The sequence below is a fragment of the Drosophila nasuta genome, chromosome 3 (assembly GCF_023558535.2).
Source record: "Drosophila nasuta strain 15112-1781.00 chromosome 3, ASM2355853v1, whole genome shotgun sequence".
In the NCBI taxonomy this organism is placed as follows: domain Eukaryota; kingdom Metazoa; phylum Arthropoda; class Insecta; order Diptera; family Drosophilidae; genus Drosophila; species Drosophila nasuta.
The window spans coordinates 50,479,998-50,506,442 of record NC_083457.1 but is presented as its reverse complement, the minus strand read 5'-3'; the positions used below and the strand labels follow the sequence as shown (position 1 = coordinate 50,506,442).

Below are 26,445 nucleotides of genomic sequence, written 5' to 3'. Positions count from 1 at the left end.
TAACTCTCAGCTACAGTTCCATCTCTAACTCTCTCTCTCTCTATTGCTGCCCATCTCTAACTCTAACCTCACTTTTTCTGGACTTTTGCCTGCATTCGAAGTTGCGTTGCTCGTTGTTCGTTGTTGGTTGCTCGTTGTTGCTGCAGCCACCCCCGAAAAGCAAAAACGTCGTCGTCGGTCCACGTTAAGCCCTTTTTCATTGCTGCTGCACTGGCTGGTAGCCACCCCCAACCCCTTCTCCCCTTCTCCCCTTCTACTCCTTCCCCTTCCTTCTTGCTTTGGTTTCGTTTTATTGCGCTAGGCATTTTTGCATATTTGAGGCATCATCGCTCATCGCTTTTGTGCGCGTAAGCTAACTTTAGACGCGGACGCAGTGGACAGCCAGGTTGCCCCTTGCCACACATGCCACTTGCCCCATAGAACGAACGAGAGCAGCAGCTGCCCCTTTGGTGTTGCTTTCTAAGCTGCAGTCAACGTCGTTTGTTGCATTCTTCTATTTGGCGTTTTAATATGCGCTATTTTTTCTCGCCTCCCCCTCCGCGAGTTGCTCCCCTCCCCTTCCCCTCTTTGTGTACAGTTTGGTCACCTTCACACAGACTGCAGGCCGTCGTTTTATTTGTTTGTTTGCTTGTTCGCTCAGTCATGTGTGCCACAAGCCTCTAAAACCCAGGCAACACCCTGCTGCATGTGTCCTCCTCCTTCTTTCTTTCCTTCCCCCTTTGTCATGCGTTGTCTGTTTGCCTCTTTGCCGTTGTCGTTTGTTCAAATGTTGTCGCGTCTTTTGCCCCCTCCACCCCCTCCGCCGACAAATTCTCTGCGCTCTGTGATCCTCCAAAACAGACGACGGCTGTCGCCTTGTCGCACAGCCTTTCGTCGCATTTTGGACTCAACATCCACATCCCACATCCCACATCCACATCCACACATATCCACTTCCACATGCAGATCCACATCCGCAGTTCTCCATATCCGCGTCATCGTCGTTTGGCTCGTCAGCGTCGCCATCGCCATCGCCATCGTTGTCTCCATCGTCATCGTCAACAGTTAAATACATAAATTTTCGTATAAACGCGTTTTGAGTCTCACGACCTCCTAACGAAAAATGCCATTTTCGTTTTTCGGCGACTCCACAACATTTCGCTGCAATTGCGTATTCCGCCAAAAGCAACAATAACAACAACAACTTGCAACAACGGGCAACAACAACAATGCAACAAAGTGCGTTTGGTGTTCTTCTATATGCGTTTTTAGTGCGGCTACAAATTTTGTTGCAACTGCAGATGGGGACGGACATGGGGCATGCAACATTGGCGCGCGTTTTCTGTATGTATATGAATTAGCATAGATCGATAAATTCGCTAAAGACCTAATGAAAGCGCCAAGGAAATTATTGCATTTACTCTCGTTAAGCAGCAAGAGATGCAATTTCATTAAAATCGGAATGTACTATTACCGTATTTACGAAATTGCTTTATAATAACTGAATACTTACACGGTTAAAAAAATGGTTAACAAAAATTTTGCATAAAAAATGAATTTAAAAATATTAAAAATTTTTGTAACAAAATTTGAAAAAAATTGTATGAAAAAACTGATTTAAAAAAATAAGTAAAAAGAATATTTACATTTTTTTTTTACAAATTTTTCTTTGCATGAAACATTTTTATGTTTTAGAATAAATTCCTTTTTTGCGTTTTTATTTTTTTGGGTTAACTGTAAACCATTTTAAAAAATGAAATTTCAAGACAAAATAATACAAAATTATAAAAAAAAAATAGGTTGAAGACCTTAATCGATCTTGCTCATCTCAAATTATTGTAGATTGTTTGCGTTCCATAGAATATCTGAATTTCTGGGGCTAACAATTTTTCTTTATATACACAATCAAAGTATATATTATACATGTGTTTATAATATCATTATTCTTTTATACGATATATGTATAATCAAAACACATGCTAAACAAAATGAAAATAATATATTTCGACTGATCGAACGATACTTTTGATCAGAAACTTGGGCTTTGTTCAATGAAAAAACTTAGAAATTCAAGGAATTATTATATCAAAAAGTTTACTGATATTTTGTAGTACAAGCAACGAATTTAGTCTTCATTAAACTAAATTAAAAATTTGTAAAAATTTGAAAAATAAAATCAAAATAATATCTATACTAGAAAAATATAGCAATTTAATTAAAATACTAAAAAAATTAAAAACCGAAGTTTAAGTAAAATACTGAAAATAGTTTTGATCATACCTGCTTAAGTAAATACATTCGAAATATGTATAAATAAAAAATTAAATACTGCAATTTAAGTAAAATACTGAAAAAAATATACTGAGTATCTTGCTTTCGATCACTCTTGAATACATTCCTTATTTTTATGCTGTTTGCGATCTCTTTCAAGTTTACTGCACATCAATTCGATTGAATGCTGAGTAATAAACAAAATGTTAATTAAATAAACAAAATGTAGGTTTTGCAAATTGTTTTTTCGCCGCTAAATTTGTCATTTCGTCGAAATAAACAAACAGCTGCTGCGACTGCAAAAATACAGCGAAAACTGTTGCCAATTCTGTTTGTAGAAATCTAATTAATATCGATGGCAAATGATCATTCGCTTGGCATACAATTATAATTGAATTCATGTACGATGTTTTTATTTTGTTTTTGTTGTTGTTGTTGTGTGCCTCGTAAGCATTTATTATAATGTTGTAGTCGAACCGCCATTTGCTAGTCGCAGTATTTTTGCATAATTTATGACTGGCTGAGGCTGAGCCAAAGGCAAAGAGCTGAAGCCAAAGCCAAAGCAAAAGCAGTAGCTGTGATGTATTAGTATTAGTAGATACGTTAGTTCGCTCTCAACGTAGTAGTACATCTCTCTCAGTCTTACACACACAGTGTGGCTGTCTCGCTCGCACACGAATGGGCAAGTTTGTTGTTTGCTGCGCTTTTATATTTGCTAGATTTGTATTTCTTTATTTTATGCATATTATAGCAAAAACAATAATCAAAATACACACACAGACAAACACATACAGTCGCATACAGTGACCAGTCTCCAGCCGGAACTCAGTGTGGGCAGTTCCAAAGGCAGCGAGCACACGAAGCAAGCAAACCGAACGAACAAAACGAACGAGCGAGCGAGAGAAAAAACTAAAAACTGCAGGTGCAACATTGTGCTAGCAGCAGCAGCAGCAGTAGTAGTAACCCCCTCTCCCTCTCTCACACCTTTGGAGCAAAAGCAAAAGGCATTTGCCTACTACTCGAAAGAGAAGTACAAGTAAATGCTCTCTGTGCGTCTCTTAAAAGCCAAAGAGCGCCGTACAAAGATTGCGGCGAATTGAGGCGACTGCTGAGAGAGCACAAAATTGAGCAACTGGACTTGAGAGCGACATCGACATCGACAGCAGCAGCAGCAGAAGCAGAAGCAGCAGGCAGCAGCAAACGGAACTAATTAATGAACAATCTTTTTGCTGTTGCTGCGCGGCAGCGGCAGAGGCTCTGCTGCTGCTGCTGCGAGTTTTTTCTTCAAGTGTTTGCGAGAGCGCAGAGCAACAGAGAGAGAGTGAGGGAGAGAGAGTGCGACTGTATGTGCGTGTGTGAAAGAGAGCGTCGCATTGATAAGACGGCAACTGATAGCAGGCAGTTACTAGGCAATTACTACTTGCTGATCATTTCCGATTGATATAAATTGAATAATAATGCATAATAATTATGTAAAGTCGCTGACTCGGCTAATATTAGTGCAAGAGCTCTCTACACATACTTGCATAAATATAATTGTATGTGAGTGCATGTGTGTGTGTTTATATATGTATTGTATGTTGGGTGCCTTGCACGCATTGCCAAAATTGCAGCACGTTTTGTCGCTTGCTCCTTTTGAGCTGCAGCAGCAGCAGCAATAGCAACAACAACAGCCGCTTTTTTGGGGGTTGCACTCGGCGGTCGTGTGTGTGGGAGAGCGGCGACTACGACGCCAACAACACCGACGACGACGCGAGCGAGCTTCGCATTCGTTTCGTTTTCGTTTTCCGAGTAAAGGAATTTTGAACGTTGCCGGTATTTGGCTGTCGCTGCTTCTGTTGTTGTTGCTGTCGCTGCTTTTGCTCTCACTATATTTTTGAAGGCAGCGCGCGCGTCGTTTTCGCTGCTTCTGCTGCGTCTGCTCCTTTGCCTTGAAATGCAAACTGCAATATTGCAAACTGCGACGCTGGCAGCGCACTATTTACGACTTGGATTTCGCGGCGTCGACGTCGCTGCCGTCACCGTCGTAGTCGTCGTAGTCGCGACTCGACTCGACGTCGACTCAGCGAATTCGCATTCGCAACTCTCGCGACGTCAAACTACAACAACAGCGGCGGGCAAAGCAAAGCGAAGCAAAGCAAAGCAAAAGCGTCTCTGCCACGGCAAACACACAGAGTTTTCCACAATGCCGCCATCATCGTCGTCGTCGTCGTCGTCGTTACCGTTGCCGTTGTCGTCGTCGTCGTCGTAGCCCCACAATCGACGTCGTAGTCTGACTGCCTGGCCTGGCCTCTGTGTGTGCTGTGTGTTAAGTTTGTTTTGAGTTTTTCCGTATCAAAATGTGCAAAACGTTTTCAGTCTAATTCAGACACTCGTGCTGAAAAGACTTTTGGGGCACGTTCTGCTGTTGCCACAACGAGGCAGCCACGCTACACGCCGCCACTCGACACACACACTACTCACACTAACCCACACACACACACATACGATAACAACAACAACATCGAGGAGGAGCAAACAATAACAAAAGCATATTTTGCCAATTGTCAAATTTTTGTTGTTGGCGACAAATGCACGCAACGTAGTGCGCGTAACGTAACGTAACGTAACACATACACGCACTCATACTATTACAGCTAAACTAAATGCACACACCCACACTCACACACACACACATGTTAATTATAACGCGACTTTTACGTGAGCGAATTGCGAATTACGAATAACGCGCGCCGTCGTCGTGCACTACGTAAAACTTTTACGGTGTTCCCACACACACACACATTCGTACACACACACACATTCAACATAGACTTAGCCATAGACTAATTGCAAATGAAACTTTGGCGCCTCTCGCACGCTGATCAATAAGCAACTGCTTAAATATTTTGTGTGCGCTCTCTTCGTCACAACAACTCGCTCGCTCTCTTCTATCGTCGCTCTCTCACCACAAACAAAATGGCGTCCACGGAGACGCCAACGTGTCCCAGCAGCAGCAGCGTCGATCGCAACAACAGCATCACGAGCAGCAGCAGCAGCGGCAACGCAGCCGCAGAGCAAACGGAGAGCGAAACAAATGCAACAACAACAGCAACAACGGAGCAGGCGCAAGCGGCGCAGCGACAGCGCAGCGGCGGCACGCCCCCTCGCCACCACCCCTCCGAAGACAATGATGAGGAAAAAGAGAAAAGCGGAGCAACATCGTTGCCAGTGACGCCGACAGGATCACCGCATGCCACCGCCACCGCAGGCAGCTCCTCCCCCTCCTCCAGCACCACGCAACAACAGCGACAACATCAACACCAACAGCAGCAACAGTTGCCGCAACAATTCTGTTTGCGCTGGAACAATTATCAATCGAACTTGACGACGATCTTCGATCAGTTGCTGCAAAATGAATCCTTTGTGGACGTGACGCTCGCCTGCGACGGACGCTCGATGAAGGCACACAAAATGGTTTTATCCGCTTGCTCTCCCTACTTCCAAACGTTGCTCGCAGAGACGCCTTGCCAGCATCCGATTGTCATCATGCGGGATGTGAATTGGTGCGATCTCAAGGCGATTGTGGAGTTCATGTATCGGGGGGAGATCAACGTGAGTCAGGATCAGATTGGTCCGCTGCTGCGCATTGCGGAGATGCTGAAAGTTCGCGGCTTGGCGGATGTCACCCACATGGAGGAGGTCAACTCGGTGGCAGCAGCAGCAGCAGCAGCGGCAGCAGCAGCTGCAGCAGCAGAGGCAGCGGATGCTGCTTCGTCGTCGTCGCCCGCACAGGTTTCACCCAAGACAGCGGCTGATCGCGAGGCGGAGGAGTTGCTCGCCTTTATGCAGCCGGAGAAGAAGTTGCGCAGCAGCAGCGACTGGGATTGCAGCGAGTTGCGTCTGACACCACCGCAGCAGCAGCAGCAGCAACCACAGCTGCCCCTTCCTCCCCAGCAGCAGCAGAGTCGCAATGTGCGCAAGCGTCGCTGGCCATCGGCTGATACCATCTTCAATCCGCCCGCCAGTCCATTGAGCAGCCTGATTGCCGCCGAGCGCTTGGAGCAGGAGCAAAAGGAGCGAGAACGCGAGCGGCAACGCGATTGTTCGATTATGACGCCGCCGCCTAAAGCGTTGGCAGCGCTGCCTCTGCCTCTGCCGCTGCCGCCGCGTCGCCTAACGCCCTCGGCAGCAGCGCTCGAGACTGCGCTGCATGGCCTCGATATGCCATCACCTGCAACGACACCAGCCCCCGTTGGAGGCGTCCGCCCCCGCCCGCTTTCCCAATCGCTGTCCAGTCCACAACAACAGCAACAACAGCAGCAGCAACAACAACAACAGCAGCAGGCAGCGGCTGCAGTGCATCATTTGCATCAGTTGCAGCAGCAACATCAAGCTGCACAGCAACAGCAACAACAACAACATCATTCTCTTGGTCATGGCAGCTCCTCTTCCAGTTCCGGTTCTTCCGTTCATCCCTCGGCCTCTGCCGCCGAGTCGCGTTATCCGCTCGGCTCTGCGGCGGCGATGGCAGCCGCTGCCATGGAGCTGAGCGTGGCAGCGGCAGCGGAGCCGCGTTTGCCGCCACCGCCGCATCATCATGCCGGACCCTCGACGTCCACATCGCTGGCCGACGACATGGAGATCAAGCCGGGCATTGCCGAAATGATACGTGAGGAGGAGCGGGTGAGTACGAAAATACAATTTGTTGCTCTCCTTGCTTCGGTTTTCATTCACGAATTCGTCGCGATCACTTTTGTTCGCTCTCTTCTCTTTTTCGTTAATGGCAGCGCTGTCAACTGCGCTGCTAGCGTAGGCAGCGCTGCCGCGCTCTCTCGTTTGGCGCAGTCAACCATCTTGACGTTCGTTTTGTTTTGATTTACACTCGTTTTGCGCGCGCGTTCGCATTTTGCGATCTTCATTTTGTTTGTACTTGACTTTGGCGCTGCTCTCGCGCGCTCTCTCTCTGCTGCTGCTTCTGCTGTTGTGCTTTTTGCCGTCGGCATTTCGTGCATGTGCACGTGACGTCACAATAAGCTTTGCGCTTGTCATCGTCAGCCAGCAGCAGCAGAGACAGCAACAGCAACAGTAGCAACAGCTTCGTTCGTGGATCCCGTGGAATGTTGTTGGACTGCGGCTCATGATTGACAGCATTCACGTGCTTCACGTCGTCGTCGTCGATGGCGTCACAGTTGTTGTTGTTGTGGTTGCTTGCTTATTGTTGTCCGCAGCTTGTTGGGTCGCTGCTCCAAGCACTTAAAACATTTTTCGCCTTGTCGTAGGTTCCGCTTTGACTTCCCCACATAATTTAACTCAAATGAACCTAATTGCTAAGTTATTGTCCTTTCGACTTTTTACCTTCAATCCACAAATTGTGGGCGAACTAGTTCATATGTTCTGCTTTTTGACCCACATAAATGCTCTGATTCACTTATGAATCATTAAAAAAAAAACAGAATAATTTATGAAAAAGTACTTCAAAATAATTGAAGTGAAGAGGAAATTAATTTCATTCTTCTTTCTTCAGCGCATACTTATTTTTAGAGGGGAAATTTTAAATGAACTATGATTACTTTGAAGTTTTCAAGAAAGTTGAAGTGTAGAAATAAATTTGGAGAGAACTTTCAAATAATTACGGTAAACAACATAAATTTATATCAAATTATCAAAAGAAAAAAATTAAAGAAATAAAAAAATCACATAAAATTAGTTCAGCAATTAAATTATTATAAATAATTTTAAAAAATATCTGAGTATTAAATAAATAAAATAGTAAATGAATTCTTTAAAAAAAATTTTAATTTGAATATAAGAATTTATTTCATAGATCATAACAACATAAACAAATTAAAAAATTAATTTAATAAAATTGTATTAAAAATATTTTGTTAATAATGTAAATAAACAAAATGAATATAAAAAGGAAAATATAGTAAGAAACTTCTCATTTCTTAAAAAATAAAATTCTAAAAAAGTGTAGTAAATAAAATGTATAAAAAAAAAACTTCTCATAAAATTACTACCAACAATATTCTGAAAAAATACTCAATATAAAAATAATGGAAAACCCTTTAATAAATTCTGATCTTATACAAGTATATAAGATTAATAAGAATTCGTGTCACATAAATCTTCTATTGATACTTGACACATTCTGTTGAAATATTTGAAGGAATAAATATTGTGAAATGCCATAAATCCTTCTATACTATTCCCCAAAATCTAAAAAAAAATAAACATAAAAAATCATTTCAAATGTAGACAGTGAAAAAACATGGGCGGGATATAAAATATAAATCATTTTTTCTGAAAAATGTATAATAGATAATAATGGATAATATAAAAGTCCCAAAAATATATAAAAATGTCTCACACGGTGCTTTACAAATACAAAAAAGTAGAGTGTGTGTCGAATTTCGATCCTCATGATTCAACTTCCCATATACAGATGGCATCCATTAGGCGGCTGTGTATCGAAGTGGACAGTAATGGGCATTTATAGGCGAAGAATTATAATATTATATCATCATATTTACTTTCCGCATTATCTGAAATACATTTTCTTAAACTGGCTTGGGGATCGTTTAAAAGATGGTTTGTTGTTCATGCTTTATCGATTTTATCGATCTGCACGCTGATCTATAGAGGAATTCAGTTACTTGAATAACAGTTCCTAACCGGTTTCGAGATCACAAGTCGAACTCATGGAACCTCCACCACCACCAGCATCATATCATGTCAATGATTTCCAAGAGTCGTCAGTCGACACTCATGTTGTTGTTGTTGTTGTTGTTGTTGTTGTTGTTGTTGTCGCTCCCAAGCGTTTCATCAACATTAAGCGCACCGCAGAATTCGCACTTTAATAAAAAAAAAATAGTGGTGTGTTTTTTTATTTATTTATTTATCTAATAGACGTCGACGAACTCCAGAGAGAAGAACCTCAGAGTGTGTCTTGTAGCTGCATCAATTGGTTATTCATTCGATTTTTTAGTTCCAACGGAATGCGCGATATTTGTTTGTCCAGCAGCAAGACAGAGACTCAGGTCCAGAGATCTCTTTGGCTGCGGCACTCTTCGCGTTTGGTTTGTTCTTGTTTATTGTCGCTTTCGAGTGCATTAATCAAATAAGCAATGGATAGAGTCAGAGTCCAAGACTCAGACTTCAACTCCGACTTCGACTTCAACTTCACCGCATTAGCGTGCTCATATGTTTGAATTTGAAGACGTTTGTTTTCCTCATTTCATATTTTTTGTGCCGCACTCTTCTGGCTGGCTTGTTAGCATCTCTCTTTCAATAAATATTTTGTTTTTATGCATTTTTAAATATTTTTTCTACTTGCCCGCTGGCTTTCAAGATTTAGTTTTGTATTTTGTTTTGTTTCGTTTTATGTGTATGTGTGTGTGCTTAGAAATTCTTTAGAAATGCATCTGCATCTCCATCTGCATCGCTTTTTTTCCATCTTTGTTTGTTTGACTTGGTATTAGTGTTGGTCATGTTTATGCTTTCCTGCTGTTTGCCTACCCAATTCTTATGATTATTGTTGTTGTTGCTGTTGTTGCTCTTCGCTCTTCGTTTATTTACACATTTCATTTATTAAAAATCGCCGCGATCTCCACTTCCCTCTCTCTCTCTCTTCATCTGTCGATTGCTGTCAGCCAATGCCATATATAAAAATCAAATATTGACAGGCTGCATCCGCACATTGCTGCCACAAGCAGCAGACACAGAGAGAGAGAATGCAAAATAATCAATTCTCATGCAGCTTCTTTTTTAATACTTATAATTCTTTTCCCATTTATTTACAAGTTTTGCTTTTTTTTTGTTTTTTGTATTTCTGTAAGCAGATAAGTGTCAGTCTTCGTCACCATCCGCATCCCTCAGCTCCTCCTCCCTCCTCCTACTCATCACACGATCTCGATCCCTCGCTTTGGTTTTCTGGTGATTAATTGCACTTTTACGATATTTGTCTGGTTTGCCTTCTTTTGTTAAAAATAAGTTTTGTTTTGGTTTTCGGTTTTTCGATTTTCGATTTTCCTTTTTTTCATATTTTTTATTGCCGCTGCATACATAAAAGTGTGCATCATTAGAGGAAGCTTTTTTTTATTTATATTTATTTTTTTTTTTCTGGCTGAGTTCATCGAACTTTTTGCAAAGATCCCCACAGATCGCTGAGCAGTTGGAGTCAAAGTCAAAGTTGTAGGTGATGAGGGTTAATTAAAATTTAATTGAATTATGGTAAAAAAGACGGCATTAAAATCGGAGTGAAGTTTTTAATGGGAAACTAAGAACTGGGAACTAAACTCGGTTTAACAACGGAAGCTGTAAATTGAACGACATAAAGCGGGAGTTGCAAATGATTTGAGAGTTGAAAATCATTAAATATTCTCGATAACATGTATTTTTATTAACAAATTTGAAATAGTTAGTCGTGTATTTCCTCAACTTTTAATGCAAATTTAATTACAAAACAAGTAAGAAAGCTAATGTCGAGTGTGTTTGACTTTGAGATACGCGCTACCTATTTTCAATAAAAACTGAAAAGTGCGGTAGTACTTTTAAAATATACCAAATAAATATACTGAGCAAATACCAAAACATATAGAATGTTGTATTTGATTTATCAATATGCAACTATTTTCAGAATATACTATACCGAAAATATTATACAATATACTACAAAAATATACTAAATAAATATACCGAATAATTCTAAAACATACATAATGTTGTATTTGGTATATTGATTTGAAGCAATATTCCAAATACACTTTACCGAAAATTACTACAAAATACTAAAAATACCGATTAAATATACTGAAATAATACTAAATCACCTAGAAAGTTATATTTGGCATATCGACATTTAGCTTGGTATATCAAGCTAAGTTCTAAATATACCAAACCGATAAAGTTATGCAATATACTAAGTAAAATATACCGATTAAATATACTGGAGAAATACTAAAACATAAAGAATGTTATATTTGATATATAAAGCTTCAAACCGAAAAACTCTGCAATATACTAAAGTATTTATTTAGTATATCAATATACTGCCGCATTTAAAATACACCACATAGTACAAAAAAGTTACTTATGGGTAGCAGAGGTATAAAAAGCAAACAAATTGCTTAGCAAACGTTTCTCCAAAGCTGAGTAATTATTTTAATTGCCCCACCCAAATTAACATGCTTAACATATGTTCAACGTTCGATTAGCATGCACAATTATCGCACACAAAAAATCAACAATCGCGGCACAGCCACAAGTCAATTACTCAACTGCAAAGCACAGCCCACAATCCTCACGCATATCCTGGCGAAACAGGAGTAATAAGCGCGTATCATTTACCTCCACACACACAATAAAAACAAGAAAAAAAACGAAAATAAATATATATAAAATAAGAAGAAAACGAGGAGGAAAAAATCGTGTAGACAAATTATCTCAGTTTGGGGTTAAAGGGAAGCAGACAAGCGGGAAAGAAATAAAAGGATCTAAACGTGCCACATTCAAACTACTTCAGCCACACACCGGAGAAAAGGTGAAGGGAAAAGAGAGAAGAGAAGGAAAAAACAACAACAACAGCAGCAGCAGAAGGCAACACAAAATGTGTGGCATGCATAAAAATTGAAAAAGATGCAACTCACAAAAAAAAGAGAAAAAAATATGATGATGATGAAGAAGAAGGAATCTCACACGCTGCATTTGAATTGTGTGCGAGTGTGAGCAAGTGTGTGTGTGTGTGTTTGTGTATCTGTGTAGGTGCGCAAAGGAAGCCAACAAGCCACTTAACCCAATCGACAAAAGTCATTACACTCGTCACTCTCTGCTTGCCCCCAGCAGCAGCTACTTTGCCACTCTGCCACACATTCAGCTTCAGCTTCCCTTCAGCAAAATCGACGACGCTTCCGCTGTGCGTCGACAGCGACGGCAACGGCGACTGCGGCTGATCTTTTGCTGCTAAATTGGCCTCAAGTGCCCCAAGACATCGACATCGGCATCGACATCAGGCATCAGGCATGAGGCCCTGTTGGAATAAAATAAAATAAATAATACAATTTATTACTTGCACACACAGCATGTGTTTTCTTTACTTTTTTTCTAATGTATCTGTATCTGTGTAGTCGTAATTGTATCTCTATCTCTGCGTTGCATCTGCTGGCTGTGCGTTCATTGTATACAACAGACAGCAGCACGTTGCACGTTGCACGTTGCTGCAGCCTCAGCTGCTTAATGAAAGTAAATAAATAAAATAAAAATGAAGAAATATATATTTTCAGAACAGCCAAAGATAATCGAAAAAAAGACAGAAGAAGAACAGAAACGCGTGAAACAATATGTCGACTAATTAATACTCTTCCTTCAAACTTTTTACTACTTTTATTATAGTCAATTAAAGCAACATTGTGTAGAAGTAATGTATGTTGAAAGTCACACATTATAAGGTATTCAATAGACTCGAACGTGAAGGAAGAGCAATAAAAACAGGCTGGGGTAAAGCGTATAAAAATAAGAGCAAAAGTAAATTGTATAATCCGCTTTGATGTATCGCCTTCTGTTTTATATTATTCAGGCATATTTTATATGTATTCAAAAGCCACATATGGAGGCTTAACACAGCGAGTGAGGAGGAGGAGATAGAAGGGGAGGAGGAGGCGAGATGGAGGCTGTTGGCCTCAACACGAACATCTGAAGTAGTTTTACAGTTTACGACTTGAGCGTAAATTAAATATAACAAATCGGACGGATAACAGATACAATTGCTGCAGGATGCAGATACAATTAAAAAGATACAACCGAGATACTATATATTCCGATATTCCATATATAAATGTAGCATTTCAATTAAGTAGTTTGCCAGCGGGCTGAAAATGCATTGCATAAACAATTTTAATTTAAAAAGAAAATGCCATAAAAAAAATATGTACGTTGTGTTTATATTTATTCAGATACTTGGCGGAAAAATTCAGCTTTGCTGCTCAATTGAATTTCGTTAGCTAAGCAAAATAAATGTGGATATTATTATTGTTCTGCAGCAGCAACAGCAGCAGCAACAGCAGCTGCAGCAGCCGCAAGTAAATACGTTGATTAATCTATAAAAATAAATTTGTATCTGTGTGTGAGGCGACGTTTGCCTCATCTGTATATTCTAATCGGATTTAGTTTGTGCCAGGGCTTCATTTATTTTATTTATTTTTATGCTTGTAATGCGGCATAAATAATTTATGCAGATAAATAACCCAAAACCAAAAGACTCAGCAGCTCCACGGGCGCCCAAAGCAGCCAAACGACTCCAACTACGACCGAGTCTAAGACCGCTCACCAAGAGGTCTCTGAAAAGGGAGAGATGGAGAGAGAGGAGAGAAGAGAGAGAGAGGAGAGGGAGACCCAAGCAATGCCATCATAAAGCAAAACAACAAACTGACAAACTCAACTCGATAGGGTTTTGGGTTTGGGCGGCAATCAAATCTTTTTTCATATACATATCTCTTCGCTATGTAGATATCCTTCTAAAAAAATATTTATTTATTTATTTTTCAACCCACACACAAACACACACACACACACATCACATATATTTTGTTTGTAACTTTGTATAAATTTATTATATTGCATTAGTTGTAAGTCAACCTCACCATGTGCCAAAGAATTGTGGCTTGTCTGAGTCTGAGTCTAGAGTTTTGAGTCTAGAGTCTCGAGTCTGTTCATGTTGCCTCTATCCTTGTTGCATGCGTGGGCAGGGGGCAGCCACGGACACAGAGACTGGCAAAAAGGTGCGTAAAGAAAATAGCTTATTATAAATTACGGTTAAGGAAAATACACACACGAAAAACTTGGGACCAGGAAAACAGTCATAAGGAGCGGCTGCTCTCAACTTGAAGTTGAATCTTTAGACAGACACTCGCAGTTAGATACTCTCTTTTGATGGAGTGTTGCAAGTGTTGCATGAATATGTTTTAGGCAGCTTATATTGACATATTTCCCCTTCGATTAGCGATCACAGTTGAATTTTGATAATACAAATAAATGTATCTATGAAAGACACTCGCACTTAGATACTCTTTTGATGAAGTGTTGCAAGCGTTGCATGAATATGTTGTACAGACATTTATTGGCAGCATATTTGGTCATTGATTAGCGATCATAGCTAAGTTTTAATAACACAAGAAGAAGATACTTAGATACTCTTTTGATAGAGTCTTCCATAAATATGTTCTATGCACATTTATTGGCAGCATATTCGCTCGTCACATCTGAATTTTAATAATACAAATAAATGTATCTTCATGTTGCCACAGTCTTGGCGACTTCGGACGCAGTGCAACAAACTAAAGACAAATATTTACAATGAGCAACCGATTAATCACACGCACACAGGGAGAGACAGCAAGGGAGAGGGAAAGAGCGTATTAAATAAATAAATTAATGGCAGCGATGTAGCTGGAGAGGGGACAGCAACAGCAACACCAGCATCATCAGCAACAACAACACAACAAAAAAATACAACAAAAGATACACAACAAATGTGTGTGTGTGTGAGAATGTATCTTTAAGATGTGTGTACAACTTGGCTTTTGTCTTTGTGCATGGCTTTGTGACTCTGCGCCTGAAATATATCGACAAAAATAAATTAATTAAAAATGCAGTCGAGCAAAGAACACGATTGACGCGGGGGGCGTGAGACGTGGGCGGGGCAGGGCGGCGGGTGTTAAGAGCGAGTACAGTCAGATTTTTTGTATCGAGCGCCCATTAAAATGGTTTATGAAGGCAAAGCGCAAAGTGTGAGTTATAAGAATGCAACAGTCAAGATGAATTTGAATGAAGGGCAACGTTACATTAAATAGATCGATTTACTGAGACGGCTTTTATATAGTATTTTTATAATATAATACAATATAATGATAAATAAAGGGACCTGTTGTTTAATCAATTTTAAGTAAATTTCTGGTTTTACATTAATTAAATTTATGTTGCTTACAAAGTAACTTGCAGTTTATATCAAATAGGCAGACAGTTATATTGAGTATAGTTTTTGATATGATTGAAGTTTTTGATGTCGCATCTATTAAGTTATTCCCAAAGCTTTTAAAATGCATTATTATATTATTGCAATACCAAGAAGGAAATTCCAAATAAAAATTGTTGCTTAATCAATTAATAAAACACCTAATGGTTAACTTACAGTTCATATCAATCGGCAGACAGTATTATGTTGTTTTATAATAATAGTTTTTTTTCTTTCTATAGGATAACATTGAAATTCTATTTTATATTTTTTTATACATTTCAAGAAAGGTGTTATTCATAGAGGTATTTGACTCTTAGAGAATTTCATAGTACAAGAAAATTTTGTTTAATAATTTTAACAGCATAACTTGCATTTCATATCAACCTAACAGAGAGATTGAGGTTGCGGTTTGGCATTTTTGATATTTTGTCTGGTGACTTAATATAATATGACTTTATTGTATTAATTTTATGTTAAAGCAAAGATAGATGCTGAACTCGAATGAAAATTTGTTTACTAGAAAATATTGTTCAGTCAATTTCATTAATGTTGTCTAGTTGATCTTAGTATACATTTTATCAACTACAGAGTAACTTACAGTTTATATAAAAACTGTTGCTTTATTTTACCATATTCATATTATATGTTGTGAATTCTTTTCATGTTGTTTTACATGATAAATTTGAAATTATACAATTATGTTAAATAATTTCTTATCAGCAGACATTTCATAATACAAGAAAATGTTGTTGAAACGGATTTAAGTAATTATCAGACTGTTATTATATTGTATTTATAATGTATATAAAATATTCAGATAGCTTCTTAATATTATGGTTATTTTTCCTAGTTATTTAGTTTGACATCCTTTTACCTGACAACTTTAATAACATATTATTATACTACCTTAAAGAAAGCTGTTCTTCCCATCAATTTATCTCACTCTTAAGGCACTACGTTATACAAGGAAATGCCGTTTAATCAATTTGAAATAATTATCAGACATTACATTGGTGCAATTTTTATTGTCGTTGCACCACAAGGAAATTCTTTGGTATAATTACAATTAATTTATTAACAATAATTGCCACGATGTGTTTTTTGGTTTTTGTTGTATTTTGTATTTATTTGTTTATAGAGCAGCCGCGTGATAGTCATCAAAAATCGATCGTTTCGTATGCGTGTTGCGTTGCAAAACAATTTTATTGTTGCACCAGCAAACGACAACGACAACAACACGATAAGATAGCATTAATACGATTGGGTAATCTGTTGTTAAAAAAAAAATTGTGCGGCACAAATTAATGTAATATAATAAAAAACTTAACTTAATATTAGCCAATGATTGATTGTCCCGCACAGATAAGTGTGTGTGTTGTTATCAAAAAGCTGCTGCTGCCCAAAAGTATTTCGAGAACAACAAATTCCTGGCGATTAGAAATCTATAACAAATCGACCCACAAGATTAAGGTGTTGCAGATACTTTGTACTTCGCGTATGTTTTCCCAAAACAAGCTCTTTATCGCGTATACGTGTACGATTGTGTGTCTTTATATTTGTCATGTCATCGTCGTCATCCTTAGCCAAAAAAGCCAAAAAAGCACAAAAGCAAAGCAGCTGCTGTTGTCGTCATTGGCACACTCTTTTGGCTATTGTTGAAGTTGTTGTTTGCCGTCGTCTGGCCGCAGCCATAACCTGCCACAACATACAAAGCGGAAATCTTAGTTCAACACGTCGAACTTTGCATACTCTAACCAAACACTTTCCACCCAAATGAGTCGAGTATTTGATATGCCCCAAAAGTCATTAGTAGAAACGGGCAACAGCGAAAAATTCCCAGCGTCGTCGACTTTGACTTTGATGCGCCTGCCGCACGCTTCGCCTTGGACCGAAGTGAGTGGTGGAATGGTGGGTAGTGAAGTGGGGAGTGAAAAGAGCAGGAGGGAGGAGGTGTGTTGGCAATTCACTCGCTCATGCTCCACTAACGTAGCGTAGCACGTTGTTGTTGGACTGCTGCGTGTTAAGAACAAATCGTTCGCTCGCTTGCTGCTCGCTTTCATTCAATTAGATACATTTGTATCTTATGACATATATTTTCACACCTTTTGCGTTTGAGTTTGGGTTTGAGTTTGAGTTGTATTGTTGTGTTCGTGTGTTCGTGTTGAGTGTGAGCGGCATCAAAGAGAAGACGCTGAGTGTGTGTTTGCTTGCGTGTGTATCTGTAAGATACTTTATGCTCATGCTGCATTGTGCAATAAAAATAAATACTTTTTTGTGGATTTTTATAACATTTAACATTGTGCACAGCGCATTTTTCCTTATTTATGAGTGAGCACAAAGCAGCGGCCCAAGAATAATAAGAACAAGCTGAGGGAAGACGCTCGCTCACAACACAAACTGAAGCCTGAAGTCGATGGTGTCGATGTGTGTGTCGGTGTGTTTGTGTGTGTACGTTGGTCTCCCTCGGCGTCGCCCGCTCTGCGTGTGTACCTACGTTTAAATTTTTTATGAGTTCGTAATAAAGTTTCAACATTTTTCATCATTAAAATAAAATATAAAGCCGAAATTATATTTTATCGTCTTTGCATCATTCTTTTTCCTTAAATACATGACACACACACACTCTCAGTGGCCGTGGCCAGATACAAAGATACAGATACAAAGTTGAAGTTATGTGCAGCAGCAGCAGCGACGGCAGCAGCAATAATAATGAATATATATGGAGAAAGACAAGAAACCGCACTTTAAACCAAGACGCGGCTCTTGCATCCGCGGGACGAAAAAAAAAATGAGAAAAGAACTGAAGAAGAAGAAAAAAAAAATAATAATAAATAAAATAACACAACAAAAAGACACGAGAAGGAAAAAAAATCACACACACACAATATACAAAAAAATAAATGGAATAAAATAATAAAAAAAAAAACTGAAAACTGAACTGAACTGAACTCAAGATGAAGCGGTAAAGGCAGCGAAGAAGAAATATTCTTTAATTTAGACCGCGCCCCGCGTGTCTGGGGAGAATGAGAGTATGAAAAGGGAAAACAAAAATAAAACGAAAACGAAACGAACGTAATATAAAATAAATATTTCAAGAACCCCGAGACATTGTTATTGTTAGTTGTTGCTGTTGTTCTTCTTGTTGTTGTCTTTGTATTATTATTGTTGTTGCTGTTGTTGTTGTAGTAATTTATAATATTCCTTAACGATGTGCAAAGGGCAAAAACTGCGCACACGTCGTACAGTGGATAAAAGCGCATGAAACTATATCAAAAATTATATAATTAAAAATAAATGAATTAAAATATTTGAAAAATGATTTTCTTAAATTTGAAATTAAGCAATAATTATTATACAATTTTAATCTAAAACGTTTCTATTATATAAATAATAATGAAACTATTAAAATAATATATATAGTAAGGAATAAATGAACTAAGATCTTTTCAAAATTGATTGCTTTAATAATATAAAGATTAAAGCTTTATTCTTATTAATATGATAACTATTTTACATTAATATAAATAATAATGAAACTATTTCATAAGTTATATAATTAAAAATAAATTAACTAAGATATTTTCATAAAAAAAATTACTTGAATGCGTAATTAAACAATAATAATCAAAAGTCAAAATAATATAACATTGAAACAGTTGCTCTACAATTTTTCAAAAATCTCGAACATTCGTCGTAAAAATTGTGTTCTTAAAACAAAGAACATATTTTTATAAAAAAAATGTATAATAAGAAACTACAATATTTTTAAAATAATTGACTTAAATGCATAATGAAACAATAATGCTCAAATGCAAAATAATATAAAGTTGAGAGCAATGTTCTAGTTTCAAATTTAACAGTTTTATTATAATACAACAAAACAAAATAATTATGTCATTAAGTAAATGAAATGCAAAATAAATTGCTTAAGTGCGTAATTAAACAATAATAATGTTGAAAACTTTGTTCCACTTTTAATCTAGTTGCTAAGTTCACAATTTTGTCGATTTATAAATAATATACCGAGGAGAGAATCGGTCGAGTTTATTGTTTTTTAATCCACATCAATCAAGCAATTAGTAGTTGATCTGATGACAATGTATTAACTTAATGCGCATTTGGCATTGGAATTACCTGTTTTTAATCATTTCCCCTGTCAACGCAATCTACTTGTAGTTCCAATAATAATAATAATAATATCAGCAGAATTCGAATTCGATTTGATTCGATTCGATTTTTAGCAAACTCACTGTCTGTGTGTCCACTGTGTGAACCTTAATTCATTTTATTTTTATTTCACTTTTTTGTGTTTTTTTTTTTGTGTATTATTACTTTGTTGTTTTATTTATTTTCATTTTGTGTTGAGCTGTTGTATATTTTTTAACGCGCAGCTGCTAAGGAAATGATTTTCGAAAATTGAAGTTTATGACGATGAATGGAATATTTTTGTTGTATTTATTATTTTTATTTACTCACGCTCATGTCTGTGTGTGAGTGTACAAATGACTCTGAGTGTGCGTGTGTGTGTTTGTGTTAATATACAATCATTTATATTAATATTGTAAACAGTAATTTTTAAAGCTGTAAACTTAAGTTCTGCTGCTGCTGGCGCATTGAACTTTGCTCTGGGTAACTCACAAGAGAGTATTGTATGACCGACAGAAGTGTATTTTAACACGTATTTACTTGTAGGATGCCTTGTTGAAGCTGGCTTTGAGTTTAATTTGGCTTAATTGCGTGCAAGCCGCTGCCTCAGTTGTTGTTGTTGCCCGCGCCCCCCCTTGAACCCTTTTGCCGCATATCTCATTATCAGAGGCAAACGTCGACGTCGGCGGCGTCGTGCGATTAATCAAATCAAACGAAATCAAATCAAAGGCGATTTACCTGCACACACACATACACACACACACACACACTCACATAGTAGAAACAAACTCGCAGAGACCGCATATGTATGAAGTGTGCGACGCTGCCTGCCGTTGAAGTATCTGTAAATCGAGGCATGGCTCTACATAGAAGGAGGAGAGCACGCCATGAAGCTATGACAAAGCATTTTTAAGCCATTTGATTGACTGACGTTAAAATATTCACGTGCAGCGATTTTAATCGCAAGCAAACGGGCGCAGTGCATTTTTTTCACACCCTGCAAAACATCCGAGTGCATTGTGCAAAGGGTATGCTCGACTAAAGGAAGCCAACGATTTCTTCTAAAATGTCTTGCCATTAAAAAGAGAAAAGTTCAGATTTAGTGTTGAGAATCGATTTGAATAAGATAAAAATGTAACAAATTTAATTATTCAATACATAGATCAAATTTATTGAACAAAATATTGAGTAAACAATATTAAAATCGGAGTTGAACATGCAATTATTTGATAATGCCATAAATCACTATAAAAATCACTAAAAAAAAAAATCAAAATGTGTAAACATAAATTAAATAAATGCCTAATTAGTTGATAGTAGTCGATCAGTTGTTACTTGTTATTGAATATTTCATGTTAGTTAAATTGTAATAAAAATGTAAGAACAAAAATAGAAGCTTAAAAATTTACATGTTAGTCAATTGTATAAATGTATGAAAGTCAAAGAAGTAATAAGTTGAAGATCTATTTTATTGATAGTATTTCTAATATAAGTATTGTTTCTTTATTATTTTATTGAATATTTCCCATTTCATTAAATTGCATATTACTTTTAATATAAGTATTGTTTCTTTATTACGTTATTGAACATTTCCCATTTTATATCAAATTTCATAATAATTAGTATAATAATAAAGTATCATTATGTTGAATATGCATCTGATAACTCTAATAGTGTTCATCTGGGCACACTGTCAATAAGTAATGATAGTTCGATATAATCTTTTTCGAAGTTAAAGTATCATTAAATTTTAATATGATTTTTATGCATTATTACATCTCATTATAGTACACAATATTGTTTAATTTGTATTAAGCCAAAAACAAAATTTCCTAATAATTACACTTTTCCTAATAATTACACTTTTTTTTAATTTTTTGTGACCCTTTTAAAGTAGACATTGAAGGAAATATCTGCTCATCAACATTCAATAAATACAGGGTATTTTCTGTTCGATCACCTACAACTGTTGCAAGTCTACTGTCTCCTCTTGCTGCTCTCCAACTCTTTATGCAAAAAAAAATAATAATAATTATTAAAAACATATGAGTGTGTGTGTGCGAATGTGTGTGCACGAATGTGTGTGTGTGAGAGTGTGAGTGTGTAGTATCTACGAGTGTGAGTTTAACATAAAAAAAAGGAAAAATAAATGAGTGCAGATGAAGTCACAGAGCAGAGCGTTGTCGTTGTTATAGTTGTAGCTGTATTGTTGTTGTTGTTGTTGTTGTTGTTGGGGCGCTGCCTTTGGCTGCATTTCTTGAAGCTGTTGTTGTTGCTGTTGTTGTCGATGTTGTTTGTGGGCCTGGGGCCTCACCGAGAGTGAAGAGTGAGAGTGCGGGAGAGATGGAGAGGGCTCTGCTCTGCTGTGCTGTGCTGTGAGAGCGGAGTGCTGGGCCTGACTGTATTGGGGATTAATGAATTTGATATAATGACATTTTAGATTGCATCTGCATAACATTTAATTGTGTTTGCTTGTCAGACAGCGCCGCGGCGTTGCGCTGCTAACGCATTTTGTGCCTTGTCATTTAGGAAAATGAAAATGAAAATATGCGCACTCTACAAATCGCACACACACACACTCGTACACATTTATAAATGCAGGCGGGGGCGAACCTAAAATGGGGAAAAGGGAGTAAGGGGAGGGAACGCTTTGGCCAAGGCAAAAGTCTATCGATTTTGTGCGCCTAAACTTTTTTATTGCAATTTTCATATGCAAATGGCAAGTAATGGGCGACTTATTATAGTTTAAGCTGCACATATCCTATAGGTCAGCACAAACAGGGCATTCACGACTGCGCTGACACCCTCCCCAAACTAAAAACTACAAAAATATTGCCAATTAAAGTTTGAAGTTAACTTCAGAAATTACTTTGCAGCCAAGAGTTTGCCAACTCTCTCTCTCTCTCTTATTATACCCTGCTTATCTGATGGCCCAGACTGTAGGGTATAATAAGTTACTTTTAGCAATTTCAAGACCCAGTTTTTTACGTCAGTTTATTTTTTCTTTTTTATTTTTCGTTTTGTGTCTAGGGCTGAGTTTGTTCCAATTAAAAAACGTTGAGTACTGTAAGTGGCAAGTTAACATGCAGTTGTTTATGTGTGTGTATGAGTGTGTGTAGGCATGTATGTGTTTGCCTAATTTGCCAATTAACTTAATGGGCATTTATTATTTAGCAATAAAATATGCAAAGCAATTGCTGAAATGTGCCACAGACACACAGAAATACACAAATCCAAATGCAGTGCAACAAAACACAACTGAACTGAACAAAACAGAACTTAAGTAACTGTACGTAATGCCACAAAAAGAGGCAACAATACTCATGCTAACTACTACGACTACGACAACCACCTGGCATAATAACTTTTGCGAAATGACAGCGAACAAACTGCTGCGAGAGCAATCAAAGTGCACCACAACGAACACCAGATACTCTCTGAAAAAGAGAGCGGATAATAAATCTGCATTTTTTTCACTCTGTGAACTAATTAAATATTTAAAATCTGTCGGCATAAGTAAAACTCGTAACTGCTTAGGGCTAGGGCTATATAGAATAAAGCTCTATTATTTTGTTATTTATTTATAATTATTTTTTTCTCAAAAATAGGTAAAAACGTTCTAATAACTTAAAAATCATATTTCAAAATTTTTAATTTTTGTATTTATAATTTAAATATAAATAAATGTAAATAAAATGTTAATGTGCGCTTTTTGGTTTCAAATAATTTTAGTTTAATTACATAATAAACCTATTTGACTCTAAAGATAGAAAAAAGTATGTTTCAATTTTGTTATTTAAAAAGAATTATTAACTTTTTTTTTAAATATATAATTTTGGTATTTAAAATTTGATTTTAAGGAAAATGCATAAATTTGCGTTCTACTTTTTTTCGCTTCCAACTCATAAAATATTGGAAATCTCGCTACATAAAAAACCTAACAGCTTAAAGATTAAAAACGAAGTAATTTATATCTATTTATATGATAAATAAATTAAAAAAATTATATAAAAATTTAAATAAAAAAAATGAGTAATAAAATAAAATAAATAATCAATGTTTTTAAAATTTTATTTTCTCAAATATTATATTTCAATAATTTAATTTGAATTAAATTAACAATAAAACGAAAATAATAATAGAATAAAAATAAAATAATTTTATTTTTCAAATACCATATTTCGAAATTTATAATTATTATATTTTTAATTTGAATGTGAATAAATGTAATTGAAGTGCATAAATTTGTGCACTACTTTTTTTTAACTACCAAGTTATAAAATTACCAAATATATAAATAAATTTATTAAATAAATATTTGAAATTTGCCCTGTTTTAATTTTCTTTGTATGCTGTTACTTTTTGGTACTTCAATTTATTTGCGCGCCTTTAACCCACAATAATATACTTTAAATATTATATTTAATGGTTTCTTTAATTTAAAATTGTTGTATTTTTAATTCGAATGTAAATTTTCCCCTGCCAACTGACACAATTCAGTGGAGATACTCTTGGTCAGATATGTGAAATAAAAGTACAAAAGGCTGCTGCAGCCTGACGACGACGACGACTTCAAGTTTTGTTTCGACTTTGCAACGCGGCGATGCCGCCGACAAAACATAATTTACTTTCGGCTGCATAAACAATGCAATAAAATAAAAGAACCGATGCGAAAAGGCAGCCCAAAGAGAGCAGTAAATAAAATATATGGCATTGAAATAAAATATTTGTAACAAAAATAACGCAATCTCCTCTTGGAGTGAGGAGAATCGGTATCACAGACAGACACACAGACACACCGCAAAAATCTTTCCGAGTCTTGGGCCTTTTGCGGCCAGGCGGCGTTAGACTTCTCTGACTTTGGATTCGAGTTGAACACAAATTGGCCGCGGCAGCCACATCGCTGCATCGCAGGCGGCATCAGTACTCAGTTATTAGGCGCAATCAAAATGAGAAGGAATTCAGAAATTATTATCCATACGGCAGTCGAAGAAGGTGCAGGACACGACCCAACTTCGAGTCCGCAATTTTCGATTCTGTGCGATTTGTTTTATGAATAAAACTTTTCAAATGTATCTGTAGCTGTAGCTCTTGTATTTGTATCTGTATCTGTATCTGTGGCTGTATCTGTGGCTGTAGTTGTTGCTACCTCTGCCTCTGCTCTGCCAGCCACGCTATGTGAGCCGCAAAAGTTTTCTAGAACAGCGCTCGGCTACCTTTTGGCCAAAATACAAACAAAATACGTGGCCCAATAAATTACGAAGCTGCTTCTGTACTTTGTTCTTATACGTTGCAAACAACAAAACAAGGGGTATGCTAGGGTCAACTAATAACAGGCAATGGGATATAACATTAATGCTTTGGTGTAGGTCATGAACAGCTGAAGACCAAAAGATTTGAGTGAGGGAAACTATGGAAGAAATTTTGCATTAGTCAAATTCAAAATATACAAATTTTAAATTTGGAATTTTATTACTTGATTTTTTTATTTCATTATTATTCAAAGACATTTTTTAAAGATAGAAAATATAAAAATAACCCTAAATTAAATAACGAAATAAAATGAAATCACAATAAATTAAAAAAATAAATTGTATTATATAAGTTATTCATTAGTCATTTTTTAAAACTAGAATACAAAATAAAGAATGAAGGAAATATATGTTAAATATTAAGATTCTTTAATCTCAAATTAATATTTTGAATTATGCATATTTATTAAAGGATCGAAATAGATTGAAATGTTGGCGACATCAATGAACGTTTTATTGAAACATGCGTAAAAAAGATATAAATAAAAATTTGAAAAAGTATTTTCTAAATAAATTCTGTCAAAATATCGATGACATATTGATATATTGTAATGATAATACTATAAATAGATAGCGGATGGATAAATTGATAGCGTAGAAACTAGAAAAGTAAAGAGACGTACATTAATGCAGAATTGGACCAATCAATGTTTTCAATTCTAAGTTTAAAATAATCAAAACTAAAGAGATTCGAATTTTAATCTGCCAATTCATTGAAATACACAATTTAGTAGAATTTGATACAATTTATTAAAACATGAAAATTTTCTGGATTAGAGGGTATCTGCTACTCGTTGACCTTGCTCTCTGTGGCAGTCGTTGTTACGTGTTCTTCAGCTATTCCTTCATTTTTCCATGGGTTTTTTTTAATATTTTATAAGTTATTACTTTTGCGCAATTGCTTGTTATTTTAAATATGTATTTGCTGTTTGCCGCCCGCATTTTTATTGCATTTAGTTTTTGGGAATTCTTATTTATGCGCTTATAAAATAAATTACGCATACGTTGAACGTGCGCACTTTTTTTTTTTCTTTTGCCTCGTAGAACTTTGTACTCGGAAAAAATATTAGTTGAAAGTGATTCAGCAGCAGCAGAAGAAGCAGAGTGTGAGTTGTGTGGCAAGGTGGCAAAAGGCGATGGGAGGCGAGGCAAGGCGGCGTGGCAGCAAATGCCTGAAAATAGTTTGCGCATAATTTTCAAGCGCATTAAATTTTATATGCGATTTTTACGACTTACTTATACTTATATTTTATTTATTATGTTTTTGCAATGGCAAATTGAGAAACGGGGCGAAATGCAATGAAAAATTATGAGCTCAATTTATGGCAGGCGCCATTACTAAGGAAATAACAAAGCCATTTATATATGTGAACACACCAAGCAAAAATATTCAACACAAACAACAAGAGCTCTAAAGATAAATAATCAAACAAGGTTAGTTTTGTAATACACCTAAGAAAAGAATCGGCAGCTGAATGTGATTACAAATTTTCATCTCGAAAAGTAATGGCATAACACAAATTTGTAATATAGACGAATGAAAGTTCGAATAACTAGAACAACGAGTGCAGCAAAGGAAAGTCTGCTTCCCCTTTCCCCTTTCGCTTTCCGCTAGTTTTTGCGCCCGTCTTTGTAATCCCCAAACTAACATTGACAAGCAATAAAAATTTTCCATTGAAAGACAAAGCAACTTAACTAAATAGCACACAGCTTGCAAGAGTTAAAGTAAATACACTTAAATACAAA

General features: G+C 36.9%; 1 protein-coding gene across 3 annotated transcripts in view; it reads left to right on the top strand.

The window, feature by feature from the left end:
- The first annotated feature begins 4,294 nt into the window (after positions 1-4,294).
- LOC132793418 (protein bric-a-brac 1) overlaps positions 4,295-26,445 on the top strand; it is a 97,412-nt gene continuing 75,261 nt past the window's right edge. For all 3 annotated transcript variants that reach the window (XM_060803339.1, XM_060803340.1, XM_060803338.1), the window contains exon 1: positions 4,295-6,915. In XM_060803339.1, the coding sequence (XP_060659322.1) occupies positions 5,209-6,915 (1,707 nt within the window). In that variant the 5' untranslated portion in view covers positions 4,295-5,208. The remainder of the gene's footprint in view (positions 6,916-26,445) is intronic.